The 23,820-nt window shown below is 32.5% G+C and overlaps 1 protein-coding gene across 2 annotated transcripts; it reads right to left on the bottom strand.

Annotated features, from left to right (window-relative positions):
- Window positions 1-18,829: 18,829 nt before the first annotated feature.
- LOC133676273 (transcription factor GTE12-like) lies at window positions 18,830-23,154 on the bottom strand. Of its 2 annotated transcripts, none has more exons than XM_062097926.1 (11): window positions 22,879-23,154; window positions 21,467-22,322; window positions 21,172-21,229; window positions 20,957-21,097; window positions 20,805-20,869; window positions 20,656-20,707; window positions 20,479-20,562; window positions 20,276-20,394; window positions 20,101-20,167; window positions 19,463-19,584; window positions 18,830-19,367 (listed from the first exon to the last, which is right to left on the bottom strand). In XM_062097926.1, exons 2-11 carry the CDS (start codon window positions 22,205-22,207, stop codon window positions 19,131-19,133), a joined length of 1,686 nt encoding a protein of 561 aa, XP_061953910.1. In that variant the 5' UTR covers window positions 22,208-22,322; window positions 22,879-23,154; the 3' UTR covers window positions 18,830-19,130. The 2 variants fall into 2 exon arrangements, with proteins under 2 accessions (XP_061953910.1, XP_061953919.1); XM_062097935.1 differs by having other exon boundaries at window positions 21,467-22,296.
- Window positions 23,155-23,820: the final 666 nt, after the last annotated feature.

Genomic DNA, 23,820 nt, shown 5'->3' with positions numbered 1-23,820 from the left:
AGTAAATCTATCCTTTTTAGTTTTAATATTTAATTGTGAATTTTATTGTTGTAGTATATATATTTTGTTAACGTTTGTACTTGTTTAATTGTTATTTGTCAAAGAAACTTGTAGTATGAATGTATAATTTTGTAGTTGTTATAGTTTGTTTTAGATTTTGTCAAATTATATTTGTTTGTAAATTGTTGAAATTTTGTTTGAATTACACCGAATTAAATGTGTCGTTGTGATGAAATAAATAATTAATAGCTTGTTTAACGAGTTTTGTTTAATTGTTATCAATTCTATTTCGAAGTTGTGATTTCTATAAATTTATATATGTATAAATTTGTATGTATGAACGTTGAACGTTGATAATTGATAATAAATATTTAACATAAGTGTTGTTTTAGTTTGTTGGATAATGTCGGGGAAAACCAATATTTTTGTTATGTTTTATAGAGATTCAATAGAAGTCATGGATGTATCGGGACTCACCCCAAGGATTGCGGAGGATGGATTATTGTAACGGTGTCCAGGGTTTTATTAATTTCACAACATCTATTTCGAGGAATTTTACTGATGGCGGTATTAGGTGTCCATGCAGGAAGTGTAAAAATTTAAAGTTTCTGCATCAAGATGTTATAACGATGCATCTTCTAACCAAAGGGTTCATGGAAGATTACCTGTGTTGGTATGCTCACGGAGAACTATTTGTTCCTGATGAGAGCATGAAAGAACAGGTGGTTGGGTCAACTTCTAGTGCTAGCAACATGCATGAAGTTGGAAATGAGAACAGTAATCCTTACAAGAATATGGTTATGGATGCAATGAGAATGAGTGAAGGTAATGTCAGGGAATGTTCAATCGTAGAAGAAGAACCTAATGTAGATACAACAAGGTTTTTTGATCTGTTGAGAGATTTTGACGAACCATTATGGGATGGCTGCACGAACCACAGTAAATTATCAGCCGTAGCACAGGTGTTCACCATCAAGTTAGATCACGGGTTGAGTGAGACCGGTTATGACAAAATTATTGAATGGGCGAGAAGCATTTTACCTGAAGGGAACATGCTGAAAGAGAACTTCTATGCTGCCAAGTCCATGATGAAACCCCCCGGTTTAGGATACCATAAAATTGATATATGCCCTAACTTCTGCATGTTATACTACCTTGAAAATGCTGAGATGACCGAGTGCATGACATGCGGGCATTCCTGTTACAAACCCAGAACTGATAGAGGGAAGACTCTCGTGGCATATAAAAAACTTAGATACTTCCTAATCACACCTAGACTGTAGAGGTTATTCATGTCATCAAGGACTGCTGAGCACATGACATGGCACCAATCACACCATGCAGTTGATGGAGTGATGGTTCATCCTTCTAACGGTGAAGTCTGGAAACACTTTAACAGTATGCATCCTCACTTTTCAGCTGAATCAAGGAATGTGCGTCTTGGGTTGTGTACAGACGGATTCAACCCATTCAGGTCATTTGCTGCTCCTTATTCTTGTTGGCCGGTCATACTGACGGTTTATAACTAGCCACCAGGGATGTGTATGAGGCCGGAGTTCATGTTTTTATCTATGGTCATACCAGGTTCGAGCAGTCCGGGGCGAAATATAGATGTTTGTCTTCGTCCGTTGATTGATGAATTGGCGCAGTTATGGTCCTCCGGAGCTCTGACTTATGACATCTCGAGGAAACAAAATTTTGTTATGAAAGCGACTTTGATGTGGACTATCAATGATTTCCCAGCTTATGGAATGGTTTCTGGTTGGAGCACGCATGGAAAGCTAGCATGTCCATACTGTATGGAGAACAACAGGGCATTCAGCTAACAAACGGGGGTAAAGCTTCTTTTTTTTACTGTCACCGTTGTTTCTTGCCACATAACCATAGGTACAGAAAGAACAGAAAGGATTTCTTTATTGGCAGAGTTGAAAATGATGTTGCACTCTCGCGTCTTTTCGATGAAGAATTGTTTGATGTTGTGTCAGAGTACAGTGAAATTGTGTTTGGTCTCCAATTAGGTAAGCATAAGTTTTCTGGTTTTGGTTTGACCCATAATTGGGTGAAGCGAAGTATCTTTTGGAAGCTTCCTTATTGAAAGACCAATTTTCTCCGCTATAACCTTGACGTCATGCACATTGAAAAGAATGTGTTTGAGAACATTTTCAACACCGTCATAGATGTGAAAGGGAAGACAAAGGACAACATCAAGGCTAGATTGGATGTAGCACTATTCTATAATCTTAAAAATATGGAGTTGGTTTGTGATGGGTCACGGGTCGCAAATCCAAGAGCAAGTTTCGTGATAGAGAAAAATGCACAACTACTAGTCTACAAATGGCTTAAGACTCTACGTTTCCCCAATGGACACGCCTCAAACATATCAAGGTTGGTTAATACGGAGGAATGCATATTATATAGAATGAAGAGTCATGACTGCCATGTGTTTATGCAAACACTCATCCCATTAACTTTTTGTGATTTGTTGCCAAAGGGGATATAGGATGCACTAACGGAGATTAGTCATTTCTTCAGAGATATATGCTCCAGCAAGTTGAATGTTGATCACATTGAAAGGCTTGAAAAGAATATCGTCAAGACGGTATGCAAACTTGAGATGATATTCCCTCCATCATTTTTTGACTCATTGGAGCATCTACCCGTACATTTACCGTTTGAGGTAAAAGTTGGAGGACCGGTCCAGTACAGATGGATGAATCCATTCGAGAGGTTAGATATTACATGAGCTATGTAATTTATAATTAAATGTTTTTATTTTAATGTTTTTAATTGATAATTTTTTATTAATATATATAGGTACTTGTTTAATCTTAAAAAAAAGGTTAAGAACAATGCGCATGTTGAGGCGTCAATATGTGAGGCCTATATTGTTGAGGAGATCTCAACATTTATCTCATACTATTTCGAACCTCATTTGAGAACGGGGATAAATCGTGTTCCATGGTATGATGATGGTGGTGAAGTGCCTTCAAGTGGGAACTTGTCAATATTCTCCAATCCTGGACGACCCACACCTAAACATGCCGTGAGATGAAGATATTTGTCTGAAATAAAGTTCAGACAAGCACACAATTATGTCCTATTTAACTATGATGAGCTGAGACCTTTTATTAAGTAAGTAAATGTTCGACTTAAATTTTGTCAAGAGTGTACTATTTATGTTTTGTGATACCATACACTCATATAATTTGGAAAAATCTTGCAAGCAATATCGATGATACTTACTGTCTAATAACTCACAATTGACCGAATCCCAGATCTTTCAATTACAAGATGAACAATTTGCCACATGGTTTAGAACACATGTAAGTCCTATCACAAACTCATTATCTCTTGCAATGTAATTAATTGTAGTCAATGTTACATAATATCCGTTTATTGATCATTGTTGTATTTAATTTACAAGCTAGGTTTATCAAATGGGAGGTGGTGTGCTATAACAGGTATTTTGTCAATGGATATGTCTTTCATACTGAAGAATACGAGCATGGAAGACATACAACAGCAGTGTTTGTATTAAGGGATTGACTTCTAGTGAGTTTGAAGTTGACTACTACGGTAGATTGGAAGAGGTTATCGAACTGTAATATCATAGCGAGCAAAATAGAGTGTTTTTATTCAAATGATATTGGTATGACACAACTGACAGATAAATCAGAGTAGATCCTCACTATGGTCTCGTTAAAATCAACTCAAAATCTAGACACCGCAACGTAAACGACATCTTTGTTTTCGCAAAGCAATGCCAACAAGTTTATTACACATACACTCCTTCCTTTAGAAAGGACCGATAAAAAGTTGATTGGTTATCCGTTTTAAAAACAAAACCCAAGGGTCGTGTCAAGGTTGTTCAGGATGAGAACGAAGACACAAGTGTGATAGATGAAGTCTTTCAAGCTAGTGAGTTGGTTGAACTATACCGAGTTGCTCCGTCGATTGACTTAGAAGAAAAATTGAATTTTCGTGTTTTCAACGATTGTCTTGTTGATGTTGACGCAGAGGAGTTGAACGTTGTTCTGAGCTCTACTAGTAGAAAAAAGAATGTTGTTGAAGAAGATGATAATGAAATTGAAGAGTGCGATGAAGCTGATGATAACAATTCAATAAAGGACGAAGATGAAAATTCCGACTAACTAAACATTTTAAAAAGCCTTATTTTATAATGTAATAATTTGAAACATGAAATATTTATTCTTCTTTAATGTTCAGCCCTTGTTATTGTGATGTGTGTGCTGTAAGATTGCAATTCAAGATTTTGTGACAGGGTTACATAAAAAAAAATAAGAAAAATTTACGGTTTCACCGACGGGTATACCGACGGACTATAATCGGTCGGTATTTCATAGAGAGTTGAAAAATATTTACGGGATTGTGCCACTTTCACCGACGGACAATAACCCGTCGATATTTCACAAAGAATTGAAAAAAATTTACGGGATTGTGCCACTTTCACCGACGGATTCACTAACGGCCAATAACCTGTCAGTATTTCATAGAGAGTTGCAAAAGAAGTACAGGATTGTGCCACAATCACCGACAGGTACACTGATGGATTTGCCAACGTAATATACCGACGGACTCACCGACGGATTTACGTATATCCCGAAGCACGCATGTCTGACACGTGTCTGTCTGCACAAATACTGACGGATTTGCCGACGGATCGAAAAGTCTGGTAGGATTTTCAAAAAAATTTTGATGCGCATTTCAATTAATTTCCGACGGTATTACCAACGGAATTTCATGCCACCGACAACAATTAATGTCTGGTTGCATTAATTGCCATATAAAACACCGTCGAAAAAATTGCCATATAAAACACCCCCTTCCCCCCCATTTGGTTCGTTTTTTTCTCTCGGCTCAGTTTCTCTTCTTCTCCATTTCTCTTCTCCTCTCCGGTTGCATTTGGCTTTTTGAAGAGATTTACCCCTATTTGGTGGTAGTTTTAAAAGGTATGTATTCTTTTTTCTTTATCTTTGTATTTTTTTTATTTTAATTATGATTATTTTTTTTGGTGTTCTTTGTTTTGTGTATTGTTTATAGATAAAATCTTAAATTCAACACACTATTAAGGTCAACATTTTTTTATTCCCAAATTTATTTTGAATTGATATAGTGTTTTTTAGTTTTGTGTATTGTTTGTTTTGTGTTTATGTTGTTTTGTGTTGTGTTTTTTAGTTTTTTCATTTTATTTTTTCATTTTATGATATTATTGTTTGTATTGCTATAATTGTTATTGTTGAATTTATGTTAAAAATGTTAATTTATATATATATAGAATTACATTTAATTAGTTTATCTTAATTTAGGATATTATTGTTTGTATTGGTATAATTGTTATTGTTGAATTTATGTTTAAAATGTTAATTTATATATATAGAATTACATTTAATTATTTTATCTTAATTTAGGATATTATTGTTTACATGTCATTGTTATTGCTTGTTATTACATTTTTATATTTATGTGTACACGTTAATTTCTATTTTGAGGTCCATTAGGGTTGATCGTGTTAGGAATTATATTGATTTAGTTACCTTTTGTTTTTGACCATGTAATTATTTATAAATTAAGATTCTTGTCTCCTAAAACTTGAAATGTAATATTAATCCATAAATTTGAATGTATGACTTTAATCTAATGTTTGTAACTCTAAGTACCAATTTAACAATGAATGTTCATAGTTGAAATTGATTCTTTTACTTGAATATCATTATATGATGTTATTGAATAAAATGTTGTGTTGATGATGATGAGTTGGGTTGAGATCCAGGATGATTGGATTGGGATGTGAAATAAAATTAAAAGTGTAATATGATTGTGTCGATAACTTGGGACCCCCCAGTATAGTGGAGACTCTATTGAATTTTTTTAAAAAATAATCAAAGTTAATTATGTAATTATTCGTATAAATTTGTGTAGATGCGTAGAATAAAATCTATAGCACGTCTTCAGAAGATGGTTGCAGCTAGTTCTTCTAGCAGCGAGGAGGACATATCCTTAGGTGCTGATCACAGCGAGGAATCTACGCTAACTTGTGATGCTGCCTCTTCTAGCGCGGTTTCACAGCGCAGAAGCGGTGTGTCTTCACAGCGGGGTCAATTCACCCGCAAGTACCAGGCACAATGGAAGGATGACCTCTCAATGTAAGTTTGTTTAGGTTTTAGTTTTTTTATATATATACTTATAACATAATTTATGAACAACTAATTAAAATTACTACTTTTATTTAATTTCAAGTTCACAAACATTGAGGCTGCAAGGACTATAACATTGGCGTTTAAATCATCGATGAAGATTCTATTGTTTCAATAAAGCCAGGTTTCCAGACATCCTGAGTGGAAACCTAATATCGATGCATGGTTTAAGCGATTTCAGATCGGTGTTAATTTTTAATTTTCAGCTTATTTTTAATAAATGATTTTTATAATTTTATATCTTGTATTATTTTTATTTTATATGAATTATTTATGTACACGGAACAAATTTGAGTGGGATAGGGCGACAACAATGTTGTTAGGAGGGTATGAGAGAATCACGCGACAACTAGGTAACATCGAAAATAATATTTATTTTTGTTTTATAATTTTATATTTTAAATTCTAATTTCTTACTATGGAAGTAGGTTGCATGATTTTTGGTATGACACCCAAAAAAAATCAAAAAGACATGCGAGGGATAACAGTCTTGAAGGATGGAATGAGGTGGTGGTTTGGCAGGAATTCAAATCGCCATTCATCTCGGGGCAAATATGGACGGCATATATTGAGCACGTGACCTCAGAGCGGTTCTCACGGCGCTCACAGTCCGGGGCTGACAACCGGAACCGGCAAATTCATGGTTCGGTGACCACGCACACTGGCGGATCCGTCCCATTTAGCGCACATGCAAAGCGCATGGTAAGATTAATTTTAATGAAATATATCATTAATTAATTTGTCGTTCCTTATAATATATTTAAGTTTCAACCTATTTTTTCCTTACAGGCTGCGTCTCTTGGACGTGAGCCGAGTCCAATGGAGCTGTTTGTAGAGACGCATGTTATTATTTTCATGGACAACGGTGCTCAGCACTTCGTGGTATGTTCGTTCATTCATTTTATTTTGTAAGTTATTATTTTCTTGAATTGCATCTTGAATTGCATTTGATGATTTTTTTACCGACGGAATTTTCAGGAGACCTATAATAGCCGGTTGAGGGAGAGATATGGGGACAATTCGTCGACCCATCCAGATTTTGATCCAGATTTGTGGATGGAGGCGGGATCATCTGGTGGACCCGATAAAAATCAGGTTTACGGGCTCTCCAACACTACGGTTGAAAACTTGCGTTCGGCTCGTGGTGTCTTAACCGTTGGAAGCTCTCCATCAGTATCGAACACCCAGTCTGAGGAGTTCAATGCGTTGAAACAACAATATCAACAACTCTCGACGAATTATGATGAGCTCCGTCAAATAGTCATGGAGATGAGATCAAAGATGGGTGACGATACTTATGCAGCTTCTTTTTGGCCGTATGGTCCCGGGAACAACCAGCCTCCTCCTCCTCCTCCTCCTCCAACTCCGCCGCTATTCTAGTTTAATTTTGTTTTTAAACACATTAAATTTGTAATGAATATTATTTAACATTACTTTTATATTTTTAATGTTTAATCCATTTTTATTTGTTTATTAAGGTTTTTTACTATTAATAAATTATTTTTTATATATATTTCGAAATACATACCGACAGATAATATCCGTCAGTATTTCACAGAGAGTTGCCAAACAATTACTAGCCATGCCATAATTACCGACGGATATATTCCATCAGTGATTACATACAGACGGATATACCGATGGATATTATCCGTCAGTATTTCACAGAGAATTGAAAAACAATTACGACCGATGCCATAATTACCGATGGAATATCCGTCGATAATTACCATTGAAATTGCAGACAGATTTATTCCATCGGTAATGTTCCCGCTGGAAACGTTTTTTTTGGCACGCGCGTATCCGCTTGTAAGATTGTCGGTGTTCTGTCAGTGGGTGTTTTTTTATTTGTGACAAACTTAACGACTGAAATGGGAGTTACCGACGACTAGTATACCGATGGACTTGTTCCGTCAGTAATTATTTCACCGGTGGAGTTCATTCCTGTCACCGACAGAATTAGTCCGTCGGTAAAACTGTTTAATGGTGTAGTGGATAATAATAATGATATATATTAAAAAAAATTTAAATATTCTACAAATATATTTATATAATATAAATATATATTTTAGATTAAATTTGAATAGGTTACGGATCAAGTTTGACAATATTTATACACTACATATTATTTATTAAATGTAAAATATACTTATTTGTTCAAATCGGTCAGTATTAATTAAATTCAAAATAAATTATCATCCCATGTACTTAATGATTAATTCATCATGTCTCAATAACACATTACCAATTATCAATACATAAAATGTTTAATTATCTTTTATTAATGAACAAAAACAAAACCCTTAGCCCTACATAATGGGAGAAAAGGGTCAAATAAAAAATTGTCACTTCCCTATAGTCTTTACCTTTAATCCGTCCACCATCTTTAGAATACAGTTGATTAATTGAACGAGAGCTAATCTAAAGAAAACCAATGTCAATATATATATATATATATATATATATATATATATATATATATATATATATATGCACGTGCAGGTAATGGTGGAGGCATGTAATGGGCTCTAGCTTAGATCAATATTTTATCAATATTTTTTTACTAATTTTATGTAAAATAAATACAATTCTCGATTGAGGTATCAAAAACTTCTAAAAATTTATGTAGAGCCTTCTAATATAATGCTTTAACTTGGGTTAAAATTTCAGAATTTTTAGAGAAATTCAGAAATTTGATAAAAAAATCACAATTTAACCAGTTTTACGTTATTGGATGTAATTTTCAATCCGACCATCAGATTGAGCTGTAATTTTACGAGGAATCTTAAAATATATTGAATAAAATCTGATTAAAATTTTAAGATGAACATAGTTTGGTAGTGCTAAAAAAACATTGTTAACTAAAAGCAAAACGACTCATCAAGGGTAAAATTAATATTTGGCATTAAAAATAAAACAAATTAGTTCTTATATATATATATATATATATATATATATATATATATATATATATGTTGCCAACTAGGAGGAAGCAGAATATAGGAAAAGAAAGAAAAGAAAAGACGAGAGAGAAAAGTAAGGGAAAAACATAAAAAAAAATCTAAAGAAAAAAATAAAAAAAAATGAGAAAATAGCCTTATAAACTTACAAAGTCGAACTTATAAAATACTAATATAAGGAAGAATCAAGTGAAGGAAGGAGGAATTGAGAGAGGAAAAAAATTTAATTATTTTTTTTTCTAGTTAACATGAGATTGTTATTTTATCCCGGTTGAGGGGTTGTTATAATATCGATTCAGATTCGATTATAGATGAATTATATTATATTTCACAAAACATCGAAGGATGTAACTTCAATAATGAATTTGTTTTTACTTTCACTTCAATTTTATATACTTTTAAATTTATTTTTTAATATTTTGGGTAGTGTATTTAAATTAAAACTTTACTGTTAATTTTAAAAATTTATGCACATGAGTTAATAATTTATCTTAAAAAAATTTATATATTTATTTAATAGCTTAGGGCAGGAAAAATTCTTGATTCCACCTTTATGCGTGTGTGTTATTTCTCTGTTTGAGATCACAATGTTTAAACAAATGTAAAAGATGATGTGTTCATTGTATAGATGGAAGAAAAAACACTAAAATGTAATAATTTAGAAATTTAGTCTTAAAAAAGTTGTATTTTTAAAAATTCTTTTTATATTTGAACTCTAAAAAATCAAGCATTACTAATTGACATCATATGTTTATCATTTTTTATATTTTTTCTAGGGTTTTTTAGTTTTTAAATATATATTTGATATTAATTTCCATTAACGGGTTTCAAGTCCAAACTTACAGTGAGAATTTAATGAAGATGGAATACGTACCTCTCCTAATATATAGTCTTATGCTCAATGAATCAATCAATGAACTAAAATAATATATTAGGTTTAGTTTGAAAAGGATATTATACAATATGAAAGGGTACTATATTTAAACCGCATATAAAACATGGTCCCCTTACCAAAGTCCTTGGTACGAAAATACACGTCTCTAGCTATAAGTTAAAACAACACTTTATTCTTGTATTTTATAAGTTTTTTTTAAAAAATAATTTTTTATTTAATTTTTTAAATTAATATTTTTTTGATATTTTTATATTATTTTGATATGCTATGTTAAAAATAATTTTTTTAAATAATAATAAAATTATTATTTTAATAAATTTTCAAATACAAAATACTTTGAAAACCAATTTTTACTGCGCTGCTTTCAGATATTTTTTAAAATAAATATAATTATTTAATGTATTTTTGAAACTTAAGTAACAGCTTTCCTTTACCATCTTATCTTATATGTAATCTTTTTTCATGGATGTCAATTTCTAGATAGGATAATAATAAGGATATATATTAAAAAAATCTAAATATTTTACAAATATATTTATATAATATAAATATATATTTTAGGTTAAATTTAAGTAAGTTACTGGTCGGGTTTCAACAATATTTATACTCTACTTATTATTTATCAAGTTTAAAATATATTTAATTGTTCAGGCCAATCAGTATCAATTAGATTTAAATTAAATTATCATCTCTTATATCTCAATAACACATTACCCATTATTATCAATACATAAAAAGTTTAATTATCTTTTATTAATGAACAAAAACAAAACCCTTAGCCCTACATAATGGGATAAAAGGGTCAAATAAAAAATGGTCACTTCCCTTTAGTCCTTACCTTTAATCCTTCCACTATCTTTAGAATATGGTTCATATTTTTTATTCCTAGTAATATTTTATTAAAACATACTTTAAAAGTTAGTGCGTATATGCTACAAAAATACTTATTCTACTTAAATATACATTTTCCCGAGTAATTGAAAATTTCTTTTATTTATTAATCATAAATCTATATAACAGTATGCACAATAATTTATTGAGAATCACGTAAAAATTCCACCACGAAGTAAAATATAGTTAATATTCCAATAAAAAAGTGGACTAGCTAGTTCACAGGAGCTCCACTGCCTGTCAGATTAATTTCTTTTTAATAATATTTAAAAAAATTTAAATCTGTTGTAGCATGCTTTTTTAGTATAAAAAATCTTTTTAATTATAAACTAAAAATTTAATGCATGTGCTTAATAAAAAAGTAAAAAATTATATATTTACCAATAAATATTAAAAAAAAAGTTGATAATACTAACCAAAAACTAAGAGAAATAAATATAAATTAACATATTTGATCTTATGCAGTGTAGGGCCCTTCAAATTTTTTTATACAATTATATTACAATTTGTTTTTGTAATAACATTAATGTTTTTTAGGCTTCAATGGTGTTGAAAAAAATAAATCAAGCTTGAGAGTTTTTTTTTTAAAAAAAAAAAAAAAACTTATTTGGAGAATATTTGAGCTGAGGTATCATTTTATTGTTGCTACAAGAGTATTTTTAGATGTTTCCAGGTGAGATGGGTTAAAAAACAATTGTTCCAAAAAACCCCAACGCAGTTTTCATGGCATTTCTCCGATGATCGGAAACTTGGCAAACATATGATGCATTGTCTGCTTCTTCTTTTTTTGTTTTAAAAAGAAATTTGGTGGAGCAAGTGTCATCCGTCTAATGAGAAAAAATATTTAGGTGCACTGCATGGGCTACTAGGCATACACATCAAATCTTATTTTTAATAGGGGTGGTTTGCTATGCCACCTAGATATGTGTTTGACCTTTTTTTAAATTAAAATTTAATTTTTTTAAAATTAATTACTTTAAAATCTATTACATATATTATTTTGTTAAATTCTTAAATTAATTAATAGATCTTAGATATTGTATTATATTATTAAATATATAAAAACAATTTTGACTTGAAATTCTTGAAGTAAAATAATTTTTTTACTGATTACATGGGTTGTTTTTAAACTTGTCAAGTCTATCGCATTGCATTACATCAGATAATCCTTAAACAATTTAATTTGAAACTTAAATAAGGTAAGGAGTTAGATTATACGGTTTTGATATTGATATATTAGATCGGGTCTAACGACACTCCTAAGGAATTCTCAGCAATATTGTATTATTCTTATATTTTTAAATATAATTGCATTAGAATTAATATTATGTTATTATTTTTTTAATTAAAACTTTCTTTTGAAATAATGATAGAATGTTGTCTGAGAGAAAACAAATTTCCAAAAATCATTTAATATTTGTTTCTTAGCCTTGCAATTTAATATTTAGTTACTGTTAACATCTTCTTTTTCTTCTTCTTCTTGGTTTTTTTTTGTAACATTTACTAGCGTATATGAAGTCAATCTATTTTATTAAACGTGGGCATTGAATCTTGAATTCACAGATAATAGTTTTCAAAGTATGTTAGCGACGCCGCATGTTGTTTTCTACGACGTAAAAAAGCTTCTACTCCAACGCATAGCATCCTATCCCACGTACCTCCAGGGTGCGGATATGAACATATATAGAGATAAATGTTCATATGTACAGAAAGCAAAAGGAAGATTGTGTCAACTTCTAGAAGAGTTGATCCCTTCTCTAGAAGATTTGAGTAAAGAACCTTCAAAGATTTCTCGATTAAACAGTGTAAGCACATGCATATAGAAGAAATCCCAGAAAATATATGTAACTGCGAAAGATGGTGTTCATGTGCTCGACCCCAAGAACTGGTCCTCTGTGACTGTCAAAAGTCCTCCCTCTCGTATCTCTGGCATCCATTTGAAAAGGATGGAAAGAGAAACGGATCAGTGATCAGTGTCGACATAGACGACGGAAGATGCTTCGTTATCGATATTTAATTGGCAGTCAAATCAAGATGAAGTATCCATTGCTGCTTGTATTTTCTTGTTATAATGCAACGGAGAAGTCAAGCTGGTTGCGTAATGGATGATACTTTTTTCGCCGACTATATCTTTCTTACAGGTTACTTGAAGCATGATCTAATCCACCTCCATAATACGGCCAAAAACGTGCTTAATTCCCATTTTCTATAATAAAATTGATTCAATTAAGTGGGCATGACAACCTGTGATTACTACCTTTCACTTTATTATTAATTAATTATCGGTAAACAACCATGCTTGTGATTGAGATCGGCTTGGACTCCTTCAAAATGTCGTGTATATTCTATGAACCACCAGGTAATTAACAATTAATGACAAACTTTATATATGTTTGTTTATTCACTTTTTTTTTTACAATTAATTTGTATGGTATAAAATACTGTATTAATTTATGTTTTGTTTTCTTGTTGTTCCTAGTTTTATAAATGTTTTTATTTGATTTTTAAAGAAGTAACTTAAAGTTATAAAACTCCCCTCATGTTAAATTCAACTTCTATACCATTTATGAACATTAGAGTTTAAGAGAAGGTGTTTTATTAAGAGAAAGAGAAGACAACTCTCGTCAAGAATTCTCACATACATATCACACATGGAAGTAAATTTAGTTGGGCACCAAAAAACTCACCTAATAAAATCTTACACTACCGGAAAATTACAGATCACCAACATAATATTTTGTCGGTGTTTAAACACTGATTCAATCAAAAATACAATTACTGATGGAATAACGAATGAAATCATGTCGTCAAAAAATATATCGTCAGTGATTTTTATTTTATAGGTCAATCTGTCGGTAGTATAATCACCGATGGATTTACCAATGGAATTATTGCGCCAAGCAAAAAACATTACCAACATTAATTCTCTCGGTAAATTCATAGGTGATTGTGGCATATTACTGATAGAATACACCATTGGTAAATCCATCGGTGATTATATGCATATTACCGATGAAATTAACCTGTCGGACTTAATCTGATAGAATTACATCTAATAGTGGCAAGTCTTGTAATTTCTTTTCAAGTCTCTGGAACTCTCTGAGGGACTTAATCTGTCAGTAATTTCGTTGGCTTTTCAAAGTTCATCGGTATTATATGTAATTATTAAAAAAAAATTAAAACAACAATACAATTAAAAAATTAAAACAGAATTAAATTAAAATCAAAAAGCAAATTTGTATGATTAATTTTAAAAAATTATTAAAAATACAATTTAACTATCTAGTGGACAGAAGCTGAAGGAGGAGACGAATACAGATATTCACTAGAACTAGGATGGCAACAAGAGGGAGCACAAGTACCAGTGAGAGTTGCCAACAGCTTCTCGATGACACTCAATTTATCCTTTAATTGAGTCATCTTAGCTCTAAGTTAGGTCGTCTCAACTTAAACTTGTTCTTATACAATCGCTTGGATGGCTAGAGATTATTGGCTCGATCCCGATTGCAAGGTCCCAACGGTTAAGATACCGCAGCCCACCCGCATATCCTCAACCATAGTGTTGAAGATACCATAAACTTGTATTGGGTCCATCAATAGATCTAGCCTCTAACCATAAATTTAGATCTAGTTCTGAATGGGTCGAAGAATTGTACTTGTATCTCTTATGCAATCGATTGTTATATGTTTCTTGAAAAAAAATAAGTAAGAAAATATAAATATAATAATAACTTAAAAAATATTGAAATCTAACTTACCACGGACTTTTAGGCTTAACTATCCACGAACTGTTGCATCCCTTTCCGATGGTCCTCTTTATGCACGTGGGTTTCAACAAAAAGCTCAATTGATCTTGGATCGCGTCTAAGCACCGTAGCCTACAAAAGAAAGCTATTATTAGCTAAATATTTTCATATAATACAAAAATTTTAAAAATAATTATCATATAAAATATAATCTTACCATCCACTTTGCATGTGAAACAAATAGAATGGATTCACTAGTGTGCGTGGTCATGAAACCATGAATCTTCTTGGTTTGGTTCTCTGAACCAGACTATCCTTAAGAAACACTCAGACATCATGTACTAGATATAAACACTCCAAATACCCTTCAAGACCTTTATTTTTTGCATATTTATTTGCCTTTTTTTTTTTGCCTCGTACCAGAAATCATGCAACCTAGTTCATACAAAAAATTGCAAGTTAAGATTATGAAAAATAAAATTTTAATAATTTTTTTAAAAATAGCACAATTTGAATTCAATTTTACCTAATAGCTATGTGATTCTCCCATACTTTTATGGCCATGCCGTTGTCAACCTCCTTCCAATAGAATTTGTTCTTATATATATATTAACCTTAAACTTTTCGAACCAACCATCAATCATAGGCTTCAATTTAGAATTTTTTGAAACCTAGCTTTATTAAAACAAAGGCACTTTCATCGATGATTTCATCGCCAATATTATCGTGCAAGTAACCTCAACATTTGAAAACTTGAAGTTTCAATTGTTTATTAAGATTAATTATTCAAACTTTATCCTTTGTTGTTTATTCGGGAAAGGAAAACAAACTTACATGTTGTGATCGGGTTTCCACTGAGCAATATACTTCCCGATGAATACATCCTGCTCGGAAAAGACACCCCCTCTGCGAGTCGCACTCCCACTTAATGAGTCTGCATCAAGAGAGAGTCCTTGTGCCTGAGATGCCTCATTATGGTTGGCACCAAGCAGCTCATGCTTATCAGAAACTCTGTCAGAAGAACCAGTAACGTTCTTGTTCATATTTGTCTCTAATATTTAATTTATGTATATATTTAGATGAAGAAATTCTACTATTGACCCAACATTCTCCTTTCAATAACCTTCATAATTTTACTCTATTTAGAACTTAATTTAAGTTAGTTTATGAGATTAGCATCAACATAGTCATTTCCCCCTAAATTTCCTCACAATTAGGAATTTTCTTCCCTTTTCATGCCAGGTATGAACACAACTGTCATCATAATAACAAAACTAAAATCTATCTAATTCTCACCATTAATTATCTCTAGCCTGTTTGGAAATGTGATTGCGGTTGCTTTTCAAATTACTTTTTATTTATAAATATATCAAAATAATATTTTTTTTTATTTTTTAAAATTAGCACATCAAAATGATCTAAAAACACCAAAAAAATATTAATTTGAAGTAAAGAAAAATAAAAAAAATTCAATTTTTTTCAAAAGTGCTTTTGAAACGCAAAAACAAATAAGGCCTTAAGCATAATAAATTGACATCTTTTTTTTACAAACCAACTACCAAGATAATAAATAATAGTTATCTTCAATTTAAATCTTCCATCACAACCAACAATTCTTATTCACTTTAAGCACAACAATATTTCAATTACTTTAAGCACAACAATATTTCAATTACAGAAAAAAAAATTTTCAATTAATTCAAGTTATACCAAAAATAATAATATCAAAATCACTAATCTCAAATAATAATAATGTCACAATTTAGTTTTCACTATTAATCAACAATTAAACCAAACCTATCCAAAATAATAATTTTAAGCAAAAATTATCAATCCTTCACAATTAACATTTATCACAAAGTTGTAAGAACATCCACAAATACTGTAGGTGCAACGGATAATGCCAAGAAATACATTGAGGCCGATGTTTCAGAGCATGTTCTGGTCCTTCTATGGAAGGATCTTTCACCTTCAAACCATAGTTATTAAACCCGGCCAAAGAGTTGGGTCCCGGGTTTCATGGGTTAACCCGGCAACTCGGGTCAACCCAGAAAATTTTTTAAAAAATTAAAGTTTTAATATTTTATATGAAAAAATTAAGAAAATCCATGTAAATATAAGCTATACATATTATAAATAATAAAGTTTAAAAGAATATTTTAAAAAGTTTTTTATTTCACATTAAAAAGATATTATATTAAGCTTTTAAGTTAAAATATTTAAATCGAAAAAGTTTATTATCTTACATTGAAAAAATATAGTTTGTTTTCTTGTGAACATAGAGTATATATACAAATATGTTTCAAATCCCACATTGAAAAAAGATAGCTTGTTTCTTGGGAATATAGAGTATATATACTAATGAGTTTTTAATCCCATATTGAAAAAATATAACTTTTTTTTTTAGGGAACATAAAATATATAAACTAATGGATTTGAAATACCACATTGAAAAAAGATAAACTTTTTTATTGGGAACATAGAGTATATATACTAATGGGTTTCAAATCCCACATTAAAAAGATATTATGTTATCATTTTAAGTTGAAGTATTTAAACCAAGACGTTTTTTATCCCATATTGGAAAAACATAATTTTTTTCTTGGGAATATAGAGTATATATACCAATGGGTTTTAAATCCCATATTTAAAAAAAAAACGGGTCTTGGTAGGTCTCGTCCAGGTCGCCCGGGTCACGGGTTGATCCGCCGAGTCGACCGGGTTTGACCGGGTCATTGCACTAACCGGTATTTTAACAAATCTAGACCGGTCTAACCCCTGAGTCGGCTGGGTCCCGGGTCGACCCGCCGGGCAGGTTCGGGTTTAATAACTATGCTTCGAACCATAGTTTTGAAACCCGGACCGGCCCGACGGGTCGACCGGGCCTGGAACCGGTTCAGATCTAAGTAAAAACCCATTGAGGAGTTAGCCCGGCGAAACTCGATTGACCTAGAACCCAAGCGACGCAAATAAACTCGACTGAAACCCGACCTCTTTTTATATATATATATATATATATAATTACATCATTTTGACCTTTTAAAAAGCCAAAATGATGAAGATGAAAAGCAAAATCACATAGAGAAAACCAAAATGAACAGTTTCAACAAATGCACAGTTACCAAAATTTGAAAGGAATTTGAAGTATCAACACCAAGGTTTTTGTTTTTTTTGTTGTTCTTAACTTCAGCGCTGTTGAGGCTTTGCATATTTCTACATTCTTTAAAGAGTCGGCGCTGGAAAATTCAGCCATGAAAACTCAGGAGTAGTAGATATACTTTTTGGAAACAAGGTTGAAATGTTGTTCGGTAAGAATTTAAAATTATTTTTTATTTAAAATTAATTTTTCATGTTTTTTTTATTGTTTTGACATAATAATATTGAAAATAAATTTTAAAAAATAAAAAAAAATATATTTTTTTAATATATTTTAAAAAATAATGGCTTATCCCAGTAACAAATCCTTCGTTTGGGCTTTGTTTTAAAATTAGATGGAAAGAAGTTTAGGCTTTTTTATTTTTATATTTCAAAAATATTTTAAAAAAAATTGAGATTTTTTATTTTTATTTTTAATTAATATTTTTTAGTATTTTAAAATCATTTTAACGTGCTATATTAAAAATAAAATTTTAAAAATAAAAATATATATTATTTCAATATATTTATAAAAAATATATATATTAAAAAGTAATGCTAAGTAAATATTTGATGGAGTTCATTCTCTTTTAAGAACTAGCGACCCTATATTCTAGCCTGAAGTGTATAATTGGATTGTCAATGACATTGCAGAATTTCATATGGAATCCATTTTAGCGAATTGCTTATAGATGCATTAGCTGCTGCTTTGCATTTTGTGTCTAATTCATAGTAATTAGTGCACATTGCCTTTTTTTTTTTTTTAATCAATCCGGATCAACCCATTTGACCTGATCATTAACCGGATTAGATTTCAAAACCATGCTTCAAACACAACGTGGGGGTTTCTGGATGGATTTTCTCTTGGTCTCATTTTCGAAGGGTTGACTTTTCACTTGAACCACTTGGCTTCGGGCTCCTGTCGATGGTTGGTTGGAAAACATTTGGTCCAGCCAGATGGAGACACGTATTGACCTTTCAATCACATAGAAGAAAATCCCAGCACGGCTATTCGATAGCTCAAGTGCAAGTGTAAGCATATCCACACACGCGCGCGCGCGCGCGCACGTGTGTGAACCGTTCATACGACGCGAGAGAAAAAATCATTTACAAGTGCTCTCAAGAGACGAATGGTGAGTTGACCAGCGGACTCTTATCTTCGACCTATAAATACAGCTACTTCTACGTTACAACGATCCCTCTATCCCCACTACAAAATTAATGCCATTTACACCCCAACTTTTTCCCATAAAGATGTTGTCAACTGGCAGAGAAATCTGTCGAGCTTCTAACAGAGTATCTCTCCTTCCTCTCCATCTTCATCCAGAAACTCCTCATCCACGTCTTCAATGTCATCTTTTATAAACAATCCCAACCGCTCAAGTGGGCTACCAATGCAAGCTCCCTTTACCACTTCCATCCTTCCACTGCCAAAATGGTAATTCAGTGATATTGAACAGCCACAGAGCATCTCCAGTTCTTTTAGAATATCTAGGTTCTGTTCGATCCCAGTAGTTTTTTCCATCTGCGGTGACAATCAAAAGCAACAAGAGCCAATTTCAAGCAACAGCAACCAGGAGAATCCAGATCTACAAATTCAATTGTAAATAGCAGGTAAACCTTTTGCAGTTCAATTCGAGCAGCTTCTCGTTCCCTCTCCCGTTGCCTTTTCATTTCCGTCTCTTCCCTCCTTCGCGTGGCAGCTTCAGCAGCTCGGATTTGTGCTTCAATCCTAGCCTTCTCTGTATTGTCATAAAACCAAAGCCCACATTTAAAACAAAAGATGACAACTGGTATGAACATAAAAAGATTTGACATGCAACAGAGAAGGCAGAAGAGAGCTCGCTTAGAAAACTTGGCAATTTACATTCCATATACAGATCCCATACGATATATAATGGACCAAAATAGAAAAAAGTGGACACCAATTAGACAAGGATGAATAATATAATCATCTAATTTCAATCTCTCACAAAAATATACAAATATGATGACCAAAATTGCAAAATTTTCAACACCAAATCAACAAAGACATAATACAACCATCTAATTCCAAACACATTCATGATGGCATTCAAGATATAATGGCAACAGTTGGGTGGAAAAAAACGACAGCAAATCAACAAAGACAGCCCAAAAGGTAAGAGTATCCAAACCATGCCTCTTCAGCAAACCGTTGTATTAAGAGTTCTAGACAATTCTAAAAAGGAATACATGAATTTGCTATATTTAGAAAGATATTGAGTTACTTAAATCACCTTCCTGCTGCCGCCTTTGCAATCTTTCCTTCACCTGCCGCATCTTCATTGGATCAGCTTTATCACCCTAACAATAAGAAAGACAAAATGAAAATCAGGCATCCATATCATTGTTTGCCTCATCTCATTCTAAAGAGTTCAAAATTCAACACCCCACCCAAAAAATATGACTTACATTATCAAGCACTGCCTTATTTTGAGCTTTTAAGATGGTATCTGCGAATCGATGCTTTATTGTTGCATAACGAAGAGCTTTACTTGGAGACAATGGTACAGCAAAAAGAGAGCTCAACTCTAACAGACAACAAAAAAATCAGAACTAAAATCAGGTGAAATTACCAGCACCAGCACTTAATTCAGAAATTACAAGTAACCAACCTTCTCCAGAAGCTGCATCTGTTGCAGGAGTTGTAAGCTGGGAACCAGGACATATATTCTCATCATCCAAAGCACTAACAGCCTCTATTATATCAGTTGCAACACCATTGCAAAAGTCAGATAAACATAAGCTAAGCATTTTAATATTAAAAATACCAAAAGAGAGAATTTTCTAACCATCAGAATCTGGATCTGACTTGCTCGTTTGTGTGGCAGGCATGATTTTCGCCTGAAAAAACAGAATTTGAAACAAAGCTTGATCAGACATTCCACAAAATGAATTTTGACAGACACTAGGATAAATCATGGGGGGCATATTAACACACCAGTTTTGAGGTATCAGTGCTGCATGCATGCTGATCCCTCCCAGATGATCTCTCAGAAGATATATCTAAGCCAAGGAAAAAGATACAATGGTCAGAGAAATATTAGATATCAAAACAGAGGCAGAGGAAGAAAATAGAGATGAGATATCCACCTGAGTTTGTATGGTATGAATCAATTTGGAGGCTGCATCGGCAAGCATTACTGCCACATTTACCACAGTTTGAAGCAACTGGAATCAACATTGGCTTCACAGTTGTAGAGCCACATGCATGTCTACCGCCACCATCAGCACCTATAAGATGCATTGTTAATTAGACCTCAATAAAAGAGCCACAAAGCAGAAACACTACTCTTGCCATTTCATACCTTTGTAAGAGTTCGGCACAAGGGACTTGCGCATCTCTGCTGGTTTAGTAGGCTTTGCCTATAAACAAAGCAGAAATAATACAGCCTTGAATTACTAAAAGACTTCGAAAATATATACAAGAAAAGCCAAAATACATAGAACATAGCAGATTTCAATTACTAAAAAACTGTGAATATACATTACAACAACCAAATTACATGGGACATATATACATTAATCATTGTTTGTGGATAAAACCGTATTCTAGTTTTTCATTACAGACCAATCCATCCAAAATCTGAAGGAATAACTTACTTCCGTAATAACACTTGCATTGGACAAGTTCCTTATCACGTTTTCTTTGGATGTTTTTGATCTCTTTGGCAGAGTAGTACAGTGCACAGAAGGCATACTGAGACAATTCTGTTTGGCATTGACGATTTGTGTTGTGCATCCACTTGAAATCTTTCCACTTCCAAACTTTGGTCCTTCATGATTCCAGTTTTCCTCTAAAGCTTTCCACCCTGTCTCAAAAATCCCATTCAGTTCCTCCGCCATTCTATGGACATTATTTGATGGAGGATTATACAGCATGGCATTTGAAAAGGTCAGTCTGATATCAGCTGCAAACTCATTGATGCTACCATAAAAATTCTTTCCTAGCTTGGACTTTACTGTTCCTAAATCCATGGGATTTGATATAACAGTGAAATAATCAGGAATCTTCAGTGCTACTGGATCCACAGGCTTATTAAAAACCCATCCAGCTGGATGAGCCATCAGTGATTTTAGAAGGGAAGAACACTGTTGTGTCACACTACGATCCATCTTCTGCCTCTTCTGCTGTTGACACTCTATCATCTCTGGTGGTCCACGCTTCCTAGAAACTGGGGCCACAGATTTCTGTTTTGTCATCTGAGAACCATGATTCTCACCCATAGAAGCGCTGCAACTCTGTTCAGCACCAAGCAACTTTTTCCCAGGAATAGCTTGTATTCTTTGGGAAGCAATCTTAATCGTTAACTTCTTCATTGTTACATTCCCAGAAGCAATCATTGTGATGAGCTGAAAGTAGCTGAGAAGAGTAACCCCAGATTTCCTGCTTATCAGACAGCACCAAAATCAACCTTATATGACCAGCAGCACTGAAACAAGCAATGCCCTGTCAGCACTGAGCCAAGAAAAAAGTAGAGATCTCTGCGTAAGTTTCACAGCAAATAAGAAAAGCCTATAAAGGAAAAACTGTAAATTTAATTGAAAGAAACCAGCAAAGCAGGGAGGTCCATGAAAAAACCCTCAAATCAAATATCAACCAAATATCACGCAGCTCGGTTGTTTAACAAGATAAAACACAGAAAAGAACATACATTCAATACAAAATTACATTAAAAAGATAAACTCTTTTTATCATCTCCGCTTTGAGTTAAATCACAACAACAGTTATTTTACCACAAAATCAACAACGCTTATCTCAATCCACACACACAAAAAAAAACCCTAAAACCAGATCATGAACACGAAAGACAAAATAGAATAAAAATAGGGTTTTCAGAGATTGAAATCGAATCACAAAGAACAAAATAAAAACAATCAAACCAAAAGAGCCAAAACGCAGATTTCGAAATCCATACACAAAAAACTAAATTCCCATGGATCTCACGTAAGAAAAACAAAGTCCGAAATCGAAATTCAACAGACTAAAAGTTTGTGTTTAAAGAAAAACTTACCGGGATCGAATCGGAGTCCGCAGAAGATAGTGGGTCCAGTATTGAGAGGCTGCTGCGGGAGAAGATTTACTTCAAGGAATAGAAGAGAAGGCGCTAGTGGTACTACTAGCAGCACATAAGGAGAGAGAAAGAAAGTGATCTCTAAATCTAAAATCTATTCTAGGGTTTTTCTTTTATTTTTACGTATTTTGTTGTCTGGTCTCCTTCTTCTTCTTTTTTTTTTTTTTTTTGTCGCTCTGTTACGTCACCTGCAGAATGCTGGCTGGCTTTGTTTATTGTTTACCGGGAGATCCGCAGGTATATTACCGCGTTCTTGTTTAATGACCTTTTTGTCCTGGTTAAGGTCGGTTGCTGGTTTTATTACAGTACTGTTTTTTGGGCTCGTTGGTTTTGACGATAAACTTTTTAGTAATTTTAGATTTTATCGCCTCTCCTCTCAAAATCAGGATAAGTTTACGAGTTGAAAGGTGATGATTGCATGTATCTGAGCTGAGGTTATATGACCGGTTTCTAATTTCGCAAGTCTTAATTTATTCCTCAATTTCAATCTTAACATCCATCCTTATCAGGCCCGACTTTGGCAAATTGATTGTATAAGTTGATTTTTATTAAAAAAAAAAAGAATGTTTTTTTTTAATACATGAAATAATTTTTTATTTTTTTATTTTTGATATTAACATTTTAAAAATACGAGAAAACACTTAGAAATATTAATTTAATATTTTTTTTCAAGTAATATACATTAATGAAACACATTTAAAAAAAACAGAAGTTACACTTTTCAAACACTCATTTAAAAGCTCACTAACATGGTAAGTTAACTTGGTAATCTAGAGTTTTCATCAAATCAAGTAACAACTATGTTAATAAAAAAAAAAAGTTTGCATTTAGCCATCATAGCAATAGTATTTATTTAAATAACTCTTTATTTGTAAATCTTTT

The sequence above is a fragment of the Populus nigra genome, chromosome 1, assembly GCF_951802175.1.
Source record: "Populus nigra chromosome 1, ddPopNigr1.1, whole genome shotgun sequence".
Classification (NCBI taxonomy): domain Eukaryota; kingdom Viridiplantae; phylum Streptophyta; class Magnoliopsida; order Malpighiales; family Salicaceae; genus Populus; species Populus nigra.
This window is presented reverse-complemented; position numbering and strand designations above follow the sequence as displayed.